We start from the raw sequence: 13,329 nt of genomic DNA on the forward strand, positions 1-13,329 counted from the left end.
GGTCAGTCCGACTGCTGTCACCAGACCACAGGGATCAGTCCGAACACAGTAACCGGATCACAGGAGTCAGTCCGAACGCAGTCACCAGACCACAGGGGTCAGTCTGAACGCAGTTACCAGACCACAGGGGTCAGTCCGAACGCAGCCACCAGACCAGAGGGGCCAGTCTGAACGCAGTCACCAGACCACAGGGGTCAGTCCGAACGCAGTCTCCAGAATACAGGGGCCAGTCCAAATGCAGTAACCTGTCCACAGGGGTCAGTCCGAACGCAGTCAGCAGACCACAGGGGTCAGTCTGAACACGGTCACCAGAATACAGGGGTCAGTCCGAACGCAGTCACCAGACCAGAGGGGTCAGTCCGGACGCAGTCACCAGACCACAGGGGTCAGTCTGAACGCAGCCATCAGAATACAGGGGTCAGTCCAAACGCAGCCACCAGAATACAGGGTCAGTCCAAACATAGTCACCAGAATAAAGAGGCCAGTCCGAACGCAGTGACCAGAATACATGGGTCATTCCAAACGCAGTCACCAGACCACAGGGGTCTGTCCGAAGGCAGTTACCAGACCACCGGGGTCAGTATGAACGCAGTCACGAGACCACAGGGGTCAGTCCGAAGGCAGTCACCAGGCCACAGGGGCCAGTCCGAATGCAGCCATGAGAATACAGGGGTCAGTCCGAACGCAGTCACCAGAATACAGGCGTCAGTCCAAACGCAGTCACCAGAATACAGGGGCTAGTCCAAACTCAGCCTCCAGACCACAGGGATCAGTCCGAACGCAGCCATCAGAATACAGGGTCAGTCCAAACGCAGCCACCAGACTAGAGGGGCCAGTCCGAACGCAGTCACCAGAATACAGGGGCCAGTCTGAACGCAGTCACCAGAACACAGGGGTCAGTCCGAAGGCAGTCACCAGACCACAGGGGCCAGTCCGAGCGCAGTCACCAGAATACAGGGGCCAGTCCAAACGCAGTCACCAGACCACAGGGGTCAGTCTGAACGCTGTCACCAGACCACCGAGGTCAGTCCGAATGCAGTCACCAACCACAGGGGCCATTCTGAAGGCAGTTACCAGAATACAGGGGTCAGTCCGACTGCTCTCACCAGAGCACAGGGGCCAGTCTGAACGCAGCCACCAGCCCACAGGGGTCAGTCCGAACGCAGCCATCAGAATACTGGGGTCAGTCCAAACGCAGCCACCAGACCACAGGGGTCAGTCCGAACGCAGTCACCAGACCACAGGGGTCAGTCCGAACGCAGTCACCAACCACAGGGGCCATTCTGAAGGCAGTTACCAGAATACAGGGGTCAGTCCGACTGCTCTCACCAGAGCACAGGGGTCAGTCCAAATGCAGTCACCAGACCACTGGCGTCAGTCCGAACACAGTCACCAGAATACAGGGGTCAGTCCAAACGCAGTCGCCAAACCACATGGGTATGTCCGAACGCTGTCACCATTGATACTTGGCCTGAATGGAGGGTTCCAGCTTTAGTCGCACAGCCGCACTGTCCATGCCCACTCTCTAGACCAGCCTTTCTCAACCTCTTTTCCCTGGAGGAATCCTTGGAATAATTTTCAGTTTTTCGGGAGCCCCTGTGTAAAAGTTATTATATGTACAGCTCACAGTGTGATTGGTAAACTGTAGATATAATAATCCAAAAATAATTGTCAATGCTCTTTTGAGTAGGGAATGAATTTTTATCACCCTTTCTTGAAAAAAACAAGTCTAATCACAAGTTAAGTTTAGCTTACCTTTCATGAAATTAATCTTTTTCTTTCCTCTCATAAATGTTTTAAACTCATAGGGCAAACAGAATAAATTTTTGTTAAATAGCTAGCTTACACCAAAATGGGATTTAAATTTTCTAAAGGTAAGCTAGGTAGATTTAAATTTCTACTACACCAGCGGAGTTTGTTCACTCTCATAAGTGAGTCAGCGGCGTGTAAGGGGAAGTTGGAGGAGGGAACTTGGGAGGGAGAGGCTGACGTCACGGTCCGAACTGGGTGAGTTAGTTCAATGATTGGAAAACACACTTCATGCTCCTCATCACGATACCATCCTCCCCTCTGTGCAATACAGCGCTCACCAATTATCAGCCTACCGTCCCCCTCCGTGTAATACAGCGCTCACCAATTATCAGTGGCTTCCCCATTTACTGGTCCTACTGCGCCCTGTCACACTGGGCTGGGAGACCCCTGATGAGGTTGCTAACAGGGCTGCTTGGTCTCACATTGCGCAAAGTTGAAAAACGAGGTTTATTTTTTAATCATGATCTCTCGCGGAAGCCCTAGGGTTCTGTGGAGCTCCGGATGAGAAACCCTGCTCTAGACGATCCCCATCCACACACAGCACACAGACTCCCACCCTCCCATGACAGATCTTGCCCCTCCATTAACATACCCTGTGCATCTACAGAAGCTGCCCCATCCATGAAAGACTCGCCCCTCAGTGAACAGACTCCGTCCTTCCCTAGACAGGCTCCACCCTTCCCTGAGCAGACCCCATCCTTCCCTGGACACAGCCTTCGCCTCCCTGACCATAGGTTCCGTTCCTCTCTGGTCTCTGTGGTTGATATGTTTCGTGGGTGGTGGAGGGGTTCTTTTGTCGGATGAATGTGTAGAATGTGATACAATCAGACTTTCTCGTTCCTTGTTTTGCAGCATTTTGTTTGTGCAAAGTGTGAGAAGCCTTTTCTGGGGCACCATCACTTCGAGCGAAAAGGACTGGCCTACTGTGAGAAACATTACAACCAGGTGCTCCCATTAAGTGTGGACATATCACTCGTTTGCTGATGTTTTGTAAGATTGTCATGGAATATTCTGCAAAAGGCACTGGCCACAGCACAGGTTCAAAGTTCAAAGTACATTTATTATCAAAATCTGTATACTTTATACAACCTTGAGATACGTCTCCTAACAGGCAGCCACAGAACAAAGAAACCCAAAAGAACGCACGAAAAAAAAGACAGTCAAACACCCAATGTGCAGAGAGAGAAAAGAAAAACAAATCATGCAAACAATAAACACAAGTAAATAGCACTTTGAACTGACGTCCACCCACAGACCCTTAGTTTCTTAATTCTGATCTCCAGTGCTGCTCGGTCTCCCTCTGACTTTGTGGGGTTCCCCTGAGATTTCCGGTTTCCTTCCACATCCCAAAGGTGTGTGTCTTGGTGAGGTAATTGGTTACTGTAAGTAACTCCTAGTGTGTAGATGAGTGCTGGAATGGGTAGTTAATGGTCAGCCCGCTCTCTTAAAACTCTGTAACTTTCTGTAATCTTGTCCAAGCCTTGGAGCTCAGCTGACAATCTGGTGAACCCTTCTTCGGCCAATATATCCTTTCTAAACTCTGATTACACAGTATTCCAGATGTGGTTTAAGCATGGAGCATAGCTTCCTTTCCTTTGTATTCTTTGTACTTCTACATTTTAGGGAATTTGAATTCATTGTCCCTGTATTTCGTTGGCGTCCACTATTTTTTGCTTTTCACTATTTAAATCAAATCTAATAGTTTTGATCCAAAACGGGTGAAGTCAGACATACAGTAGATTTGTGGCTAAACGTGAAAGATAATCCAACAGCTGTGCAGGCCATATCAAAAGAAAAAGAGAATCCAGAACAATCAGGGGTCAAAAGAGTAGCTTCCTTGCAACCTAAAGTTATTCTTTTTTCCCTCTTTCCTAGTTCTGATGAAGGATCTCTGATCCGAAACATTAACTCTGTTTTACTTTCCACAGATGTTGCCTGACGTGACGAGCCTTTCCCACTTTTTCTGTTTTTATTTCAGAATTGCAACATCTGCAAGTTTTTAAAAAAATTTCATTCCAAATTAGCCAATCAGGAAACCAAAAGAGTATGCAGAGCAGCCAATCAGAGATCAGAAAAGAACTCAGAATTACAAATCAAGGACCAAAATGGATGTGTGCAAAAAAATTAGCAGGCAGAAAACATGAATGTAGTGGTAAAGGGTACTTGTATTAATATTTAATAAAACAGGATTTTTGCCAAGGTCATAGTAAATGAGGAGCTTGTTAGATACTTGTAGTAAATGAGGAGCTTGTTAGATACTTGAGGAGATACCAAGAAGGGGAGAGACTGGGAAGGTTAACTGTGCCTAAAGTAGTTAGGTACCTGCTCCAGATGGCATGTGTCTGAGATTGTTACTGTGTACATACATCTATTGATGCTTCTGGACACATCTTCAGTGATGTTCCTAGAATCATTGGGTGTTTCGGGTCTTTCAACGTCATACAACCTCCTCCAGGTGACCCAGCCGGGGCTGATCAGACCCCAGCTTGTGTCCAGATGGCTAGCTACTTATGACTCCGTGGCTCCCCTCTTTTGAGCCACAGCCATCTTGAGGCCCTCTCTGCCGCATCGGTGGTACTGCGGATGGTTCTCCTCTTCCTCTCTCCATCGATGCCCAAAGTGCTGGAGGCTCTAACTAAAGAACGGGCTGCGAATCCCCTACAAGCAACCTCCACTGTGAGACACCTCGCTCTCCATCCAGCCTGCTGACAGTTGCTGACCAGTCCTGCGTACTTGGAGAGCTTCCTTTCAAAGGTCTCCTCCAAGCTATCTTCCCATGGGACTGTCAGCTCCAGCAGCACCACTTGCTTAGTAGACTCAGACACTAGGAAAATGTCTGGTCGCAGGGTGGTGGCTGTGATATGGTTGGGGAACTTCAGCTGCCCTTCAAGGTCCACCAACAGCTGCCAGTCCCTTGCAGAGGTCAGGATGCCTGCAGATGTTCTTTAGATGGATATTGGCTGCTCCCCAGCTCTGACAAAGGCAATGGTCTGCTTGGAGGGTCGGGACCGCTTCGCCCACTCAACTCCTGTGCTGACAGCTTCAGCGATGGTCTTCAGGACCTGATCATGCCTCCACCTGTACCGTCCCTCACCAAGTGCCCTTGCACAGCTGCTGAGGATGTGCTCCAGGGTTCCTCGCTTGGAGCACAGTGGGCACGCAGATAACTCTGCCTTGCCCCGTGTGTGCAGGTTTGATGGGCTTGGAAGCACATCGTACACTGCCTGGATGAGAAATTGGATGCAGTGTGGTTCGGCTTTCCAAAGATCAGCCCAGGTCACTTTCCTCTCAACCGCATTCTCCCATCTTGTCCAAGCTCCCTGTTGCTTCATTGCAGGCTCTCATCTCCTCCACTACTGCTCTCACCTCCTCCTGAACTAGACGATGCCTTTCCTTCCCTCTGATGTCCATTTGGGGAGTTGGAAAGGATCGTAGCCCAGCTCGGCCTCGTGTTACCACTTCCACCAGCCTCCTGTGACGCAGCCTCACCTCTGCCTCCTGAACAGCTTCCTCTGCCCTCCACTTCCTGCCAGTACTTACTTAGATCCCTGCTCTAGCCACCTTCGGGTCACTTGAGTCCCTATACTGTAGCACTTCTCTGGCTCTTGTTACCTTGAATTCTTCCTCCAAGGATTTGAAGGGCAGTTGCAGTTTGTTGTGGTGTCCATAGAGTGCGATGCTGCTCAGGCTCTTTGGCAGCCCCAGCCATCTCCTGAGGTAGTTGCTAACCCTCCTCTCTAAGGTTTCGACTGTCGAGATTGGAGCTGCATAGACGAGGAGGGGCCACAGGATTCTGGGCAGAATGCCATGCTGATACATCCAGGCTTTAAACTTCCCAGGTAGGCCAGACTTGTCCACAGATTTCAGCCAGCCATCCAACTCGGTGCAGGTTGCCTGAATGGATGTTGTGTCCCTTAAAGAGCTGTCAAAAACTTTGCCTAAGCTCTTGACTGGCTTTTCTGTGATGGTTGGGATGGCTGTGCCTGTGATGCTGAACCGGAACTTGTTCTCCACCTTCCCTTTCCTTAGCACCATCCATCTTGATTTGGCAGGTTTGAAACGCATCCGGGCCCACTCCACCAGCTTTTCGAGCCCTTGCAGAATCCTCCGGCAGCCTGGGACTGATTCTGTGGTGACTGTGAGGTCATCCATGAATGCCCTGATAGGTGGTTGTCGTTGAGCGGAATTCATTCTGGGCCCTCTGCACTCTGGTTCAGCAGACTTAGTGAGCATGTTCATGGCTAGGGAGAACAGTGTCACTGAGATAGTGCACCCTGTGATGATGCCGACCTCCACCTTGTGCCAGGTTGATGTAATTGCTCCTGAAGAGACCCTCATCCTGAAGTTGCTGTAATAATCAGCGATAAGGTCTCTGATTCTGCTGGGGACGTGATATTTGGTCAGTGTGAGCTGCACCAGCTTGTGCAGAATGGAGCCATATGCATTTGCCAGGTCGAGCCACAACACTGACAGGTTGCCCTCTGGCCTCCCTGATGAGCTGTGTCACCACACCGATGTGCTCCAGACAGCCCGGCATCCCTGAAATGCCACCCTTCTGGACTGATGTATCAATATAGGTGTTCTTTGCTAGGTAGGTGCACAGCTGGTTAGAAACGGCACTGAAGAAGATCTTCGCCTCGACACACAGCAGGGAGATGATGTGAAACTGATCTATCTGGGTGGCATTAGGAATAACGGTCCGCAGACTTCCGATCACCCCCAGGTCCAGTGGTCTAGAATGTGAAAGAAAATCTGTTAATGTCACGCACTTGTTAGGGATAAACTTGCCAAATAGAGTCACTTAATCATTGGTGTTGGGACAGAACATAAGAATATTAATTCAGGAGAAAATAATTATGGGTGTATAAATAAAAGGGACTCTTGATGAGCAGTGGAGATACTCACTTCTTGGGTAAAACTTTATTTGTGACTTCTTTGACAGTAATGCCTTTGGTCTTACCCACAACCACAGCTGGCCTTATGACAAGCAATGATGTAGTGACTGGATCTGACTCCATCATCCCCTCCGGCACTGAGTTCCAGATATCAAGCATTCTCTGTAAAATCTTCCCCCTCAGATCTCCTTCAAGCTCCTTCCTCTCAGTGTAACCACATCATTGTTGTGGAACAAAATTCTGGAAACACTCAGGTGAAGTGTTTTCAACTTGACACATTAACTCTATTTCTCTCTCCACAGGTGCTGCCTGACCTGCTGAGTGTTTCCAGCAGTTTCTGTATTTGATAATCAGTCCCAGTACAATTGCTCTTTCTTCATTTAATTGTATTCCTTTGTAGTCAACAGAATGATGAACAGAAGTTATTTTGCAGATGATATGCCCGTTGTATTTCTGGTTGAGTGTACAACTAAACAAGCTAGAGTTTTAAAAATCGTGAAGAACTTGCATCTTTAACTAATGGAAATCTCCTAAAATAAACAATGTTTCCTTTCTATTTATCAGCTTTTATTTCTTCTCTTGAAAACAAGGACATTTTATTCTCAGTCACAAACATTGATCTAATTTTCAGACATTCCCCAAGATATAGCGGCAATCCATTATCACAAAGTCCTGTTCTTATCTTGTGCTAATGTTATTATGTTTATTTTTGCACATGTAAGTTGTTTTATGTGAATTTAAGTTTATATTAGCTTATGTTTGTAACTCACTTTCTGCTGTTGCTGCCAAGAGTTAATTTTCATGGCATTAATACCCTGGGTATGTAGGCTTATGGTAACAATAAACTTGAACTTCACCTTTTTCCCAGATATGACCATATTTGTATTTCTCAAATAGATTTTCTCTTCAGTACAGCAGTAACCCACTGTTAGGATAATGTTTCTCACTGTACTGCTTTGGAGGTCAGATGAAGGTAGAGTACAGGAAAAGGCCCGTTGGTTCACTGTGTCCACACCAATCATCAGCCACTCATGCACATTAACGAGGGGAACGAGGGGTCACAGTTTGAGGATAAAGGGGAAGCCTTTTAGGACTGAGATTAGGAAAAACTTCTTCACACAGAGAGTGGTGAATCTGTGGAATTCTCTGCCACAGGAAACAGTTGAGGCCAGTTCATTGGCTATATTTAAGAGGGAGTTAGATATGGCCCTTGTGGCTACGGGGGTTAGTGGGTACGGAGGGAAGGCTGGGGCGGGGTTCTGAGTTGGATGATCAGCCATGATCATAATAAATGGCGGTGCAGGCTCGAAGGGCCGAATGGCCTACTCCTGCGCCTATTTTCTATGTTTCTATGTTTCTATTAATCCTACATGAATCTAGAGTCAGAATCAGATTTAGTATCACCCACATATGTCGTGAAATTTGTTTTTGCAGCAGCAGTACAATGTAATACATAATAATAGAGGAAAAAACTGTGAATTACAGTAAGTACTGTATGTATATTTTTAAATACTTCAATTAAATAAATGGCGCAAAAAATAGAAATTAAAAAAGTAGTGAGGTAGTGTTCATGGGTTCCATGTCCATTCAGAAATCAGACGGCAGAGGGGAAGAAGCTGTTCCTGAATCGCTGAGTGTGTGCCTTCAGGCTTCTGTACCCCCTCCCTGATGGTAGCAATGAGAACAAGACATGACCTGGGTGATGGGCGTCCTTAGAAAACCATAGAAACCATAGAAAAACTACAGCACAGAAACAGGCCTTTTGGCCCTTCTTGGCTGCGCCGAACCATTTTCTGCCTAGTCCCACCGACCTGCGCACAAAACATATCCCCCCATACACCTCCCATCCATGTATCTGTCCAATTTATTCTTAAATGTTAAAAAAGAACCCGCATTTACCACCTCGTCTGGCAGCTCATTCCACACTCCCACCACTCTCTGTGTGAAGAAGCCCCCCAAATGTTCCCTTTAAACTTTTCCCCCCTCACCCTTAACCCATGTCCTCTGGTTTTTTTCTCCCCTTGCCTCAGTGGAAAAAGCCTGCTTGCATTCACTCTATCTATACCCATCATAATTTTATATACCTCTATCAAATCTCCCCTCATTCTTCTACGCTCCAGGGAATAAAGTCCTAACCTATTCAACCTTTCTCTGTAACTGAGTTTCTCAAGTCCCAGCAACATCCTTGTAAACCTTCTCTGCACTCTTTCAACCTTATTAATATCCTTCCTGTAATTTGGTGACCAAAATTGAACACATAACTCCAAATTCGGCCTACCCAAATGCCTTATACAACCTCATCATAACATTCCAGCTCTTATACCCAATACTTTGATTAATAAAGGCCAATGTACCAAAAGCTCTCTTTACGACCCTATCTACCTGTGACGCCACTTTCAACACTAGTTTCCTTCAAGGTCCAAGGGAATACCCTATCAGGTCCTGGGGATTTATCCACTTCAATTTGCCTCAAGATAGCAAGCACCTCCTCCTTTTCAATCTGTACATAGAAACATAGAAACATAGAAAATAGGTGCAGGAGTAGGCCATTCGGCCTTTCGAGCCTGCACCGCCATTTATTATGATCATGGCTGATCATCCAACTCAGAACACCGCCCCAGCCTTCCCTCCATACCCCCTGACCCCCGTAGCCACAAGGGCCATATCTAACTCTCTCTTAAATATAGCCAATGAACTGGCCTCAACTGTTTACTGTGGCAGAGAATTCCACAGATTCACCACCCTCTGTGTGAAGAAGTTTTTCCTAATCTCGGTCCTAAAAGGCTTCCCCTCTATCCTCAAACTGTGACCCCTCGTTCTGGACTTCCCCAACATCAGGAACAATCTTCCTACATCTAGCCTGTCCAATCCCTTTAGGATCTTATACGTTTCAATCAGATCCCCCCTCAATCTTCTAAATTCCAACGAGTACAAGCCCAGTTCATCCATTCTTTCTTCATATGAAAGTCCTGCCATCCCAGGAATCAATCTGGTGAACCTTCTCTGTACTCCCTCTATGGCAAGGATGTCTTTTCTCAGATTAGGGGACCAAAACTGCACACAATACTCCAGGTGCGGTCTCACCAAGGCCTTGTACAACTGCAGTAGTACCTCCCTGCTCCTGTACTCAAATCCTCTTGCTATAAATGCCAGCATACCATTTGCCTTTTTCACCGCCTGCTGTACCTGCATGCCCACTTTCAATGACTGGTGTATAATGACACCCAGGTCTCGTTGCACCTCCCCTTTTCCTAATCGGCCACCATTCAGATAATAATCTGTTTTCCTATTTTTGCCACCAAAGTGAATAACTTCACATTTATCCACATTAAATTGCATCTGCCATGAATTTGCCCACTCACCCAACCTATCCAAGTCACCCTGCATCCTCTTAGCATCCTCCTCACAGCTAACACTGCCACCCAGCTTCGTGTCATCCGCAAACTTGGAGATGCTGCATTTAATTCCCTCATCCAAGTCATTAATATATATTGTAAACAGCTGGGGTCCCAGCACTGAGCCTTGCGGTACCCCACTATAGTTTCCATGATCTCACTACTTGTTTCCCTTAATTCCATAGACTTCATGCCAGTTTCCCTAGTAAATACAGACGCAAAGAACCCATTTAAGATCTCCCCCATTTCTTTTGGTTCCGCACATAGCCCTCTGATCTTCAAGGGGACCAATTTTATCCCTTACAAACCTTTTACTCTTAATACACTTGTAAAAACTCTTTGGATTATCCTTCACTTTGACTTCTTTTAGCCCTCCTGATTTCCTTTTTAACTATTTTCTTGCACTTTTTATACTCCTCAAGCACCTTATTTACTCCCTGTTTCCTATACACGTCATACAACTCTCTCTTCTTCTTTATCAGAGTTGCAATATCCCTTGAGAACCAAGGTTCCTTATTCCTATTCACTTTGCCTTTAATCCTGACAGGAACATACAAGCTCTGCACTCTCAAAATTTCTTCTTTGAAGGCTTCCCACTTACTGATCACATCCTTGCCAGAGGACAACCTGTCCCAATCCACGCTTTTTAGATCCTTTCTCATTTCTTCAAATTTGGCCTTCTTCCAGTTCAGAACCTCAACCCTAGGACCAGATCTATCTTTATCCATGATCAAATTGAAACTAATAGTGTTATGATCACCGGAACCAAAGTCCTCCCCTACACACACTTCCGTTATTTGTCCTAACTTGTTTCCTAATAGGAGATCTAATATTGCATCCCTTCTAGTTGGTACCTCTATATATTGATTTAGAAAACTTTCCAGAACACATTTTACAAACTCTAACCCATCTAGACCCCTAACAGTATGGGAGTCCCAATCAATATGTGGAACATTAAAATCCCCTACCACCACCACTTTATGTTTCCTGCAGTTGCCTGCTATCTCTCTGCAGATTTGCTCCTCCAATTCTCGCTGTCTATTGGGTGGTCTATAATACAACCCCACTAATGTGGCCATACCTTTCCTGTTTCTCAGCTCCACCCATAAGGACTCAGTAGACAAGCCCTCTAATCTGTCCTGCCTGAACACTGCTGTAATATTTTCCCTAACAAGCAATGCTACTCCCCCACCTTTCATTCCTCTGCCTCTATCACATCTAAAACATCGGAACCCTGGAATATTAAGCTGCCAGTCCTGCTCCTCCTGTAGCCAAGTTTCACTAATTGCGATAACATCATAATTCCACGTGTCAATCCACGCCCTCAACTCATCCGCCTTCCCCGCAATACTCCTAGCATTGAAATATATACACCTCAGAAGATTTTTACCACCACTCACAACCTTTCTATCAGCGGATTTGCTTAAACTTTCAATATCATTTATTTTCATCCCAGCCCCACTGTCAGCTCTGGCACTCTGGTTTCCATCCCCCTGCAAATCTAGTTTAAAGCCTCCCCAATAGCCCTGACAAACCTCCCTGAAAGGATATTGGTCCCCTTGTAGTTCAGGTGTAAGCCATCTCGCTTTTGCAGGTCCCACCTGCCCTAGAAGAGGTCCCAATGATCCTGAAATCTGAAACCCTGCCCTCTACACCAGTTCTTCAGCCACTTGTTCCTCCTCCAGAGCATCCTATTCCTACCCTCACTGGCACTTAGCACAGGTAGCAATCCTGAGATTACCACCCTCGAGGTCCTGCTTTTCAACTTCCTACCAAGCTCTCTATACTCACTCTCCAGGACCTCCTCACTCTTCCTTCCTATGTCATTGGTACCGATGTGCACCACGACATCTGGCTGGTCACCCTCCCACTTCAGAATGTCATGCAACCGATCAGAGACATCCTTGACCCTGGCACCCGGGAGGCAACAAACCATCCTGGATTCTCTGTCACGACCACAGAACCTCCTATCTGCACCTCTAACTATCGAGTCCCCTATCACTACTGCTCTCCTCTTTTTCCACCCTCCCTTCTGCACTGCAGAACCAGACTCAGTGCCAGAGATCCGGCTACTGCAGCTTGTCCCAGGTAAGTCATCCCCCCCCAACAGTATCCAATGCGGTATACTTGTTGTTGAGGGGAATGGCCACAGGGGAACCCTGCTCTGCCTGCCCTTTCCTCTTCCTTCGCCTGACAGTGACCCAATTTCCTGTCCTCTGCTCCTTTGGCGTAACTACCTCCCTGGAGCTACTATCTATAATCTCCTCATTCTCCCGAATGATCCGCAGGTCATCCAGCTCCTGCTCCAGTTCCCTAACGCGGTTTGTCAGGAGCTGCAGCTGGATGCACTTCTTGCAGGTGTCGTTGTCAGGGACACCGGAGGGCTCCCTGACTTCCCACATCCTGCAAGAGGAGCATTCCAACATCCTGCCTGGCATTCTCTCTACGCTAGACAATCTGAACAAAAAACTTACCGGAACCTACCCTGGCCTCTGCCTGTTCTCGCCGAAGCCCGTTGAGCCAAAGCCGTCCCACTCTGCTCCCTCTCACTCCACTGCCCGCTCACAACGCTGCCCGCTGTATATGGTGGTCTGCTTTTTAAACCTTGGCGCGCTACGTCACGTGCCTGCGCAGTGCAGACCCTTCTCCCCGAGCAGTGTTTTAAAAAAAAACGACTTTTTCTACCCATTTCCTTAATGATAGATGCTGCCTTTCTGAGGCATCACTCCTTGAATATCTCATTTTATTCTTCCCATCAGTTCCTCCCACATTCCACCACTCACTTACACACTTGGGGCAATTTGCTGTGACTAATTACCCTACCAACCTGCTCATCGATGGGATGTGGCTGGAAACTCACACAGCCACAGGGAGAAGGTGCAAATTCCACTCAGACTGCACAGCAGATCAGGATCGAACCCGGGTCTCTGGTGCTGTGAGGCAGCAGCTCTGCCATCTGCCTACTGTACCAGAACGTCTCTTGCACAATAATATTGTTTGATTTAAATGGTAATGTTACTCATTGTAATACGTGAAATGGTACAGCAGATTTACCTACTAATACAGTAACACTCTCCCTGTAACACTGAGTGTTACTCACTAATTCAGTAATGTGACTAACTACACCGTTGACCCGTTGGGTGTATTACAGGTGCTTTGAAATGTCGCAGCTCCCTGTCTTCTGATGTATGGAGACTGCAGGTGTTGCAACCTGGAGCAACAAGCTA

General features: G+C 47.1%; 1 protein-coding gene across 1 annotated transcript in view; it reads left to right on the top strand.

Moving 5' to 3' along the window:
- The window catches only part of LOC140196482 (LIM and senescent cell antigen-like-containing domain protein 1), a 235,756-nt gene that overhangs the window by 217,152 nt on the left and 5,275 nt on the right, over window positions 1-13,329 (top strand). Inside the window, exon 4 of the mRNA XM_072255767.1 lies at window positions 2,665-2,757. Coding sequence (XP_072111868.1) covers window positions 2,665-2,757 — 93 coding nt within the window. The remainder of the gene's footprint in view (window positions 1-2,664; window positions 2,758-13,329) is intronic.

The sequence above is a fragment of the Mobula birostris genome, chromosome 4 (assembly GCF_030028105.1).
Source record: "Mobula birostris isolate sMobBir1 chromosome 4, sMobBir1.hap1, whole genome shotgun sequence".
NCBI lineage: Eukaryota > Metazoa > Chordata > Chondrichthyes > Myliobatiformes > Myliobatidae > Mobula > Mobula birostris.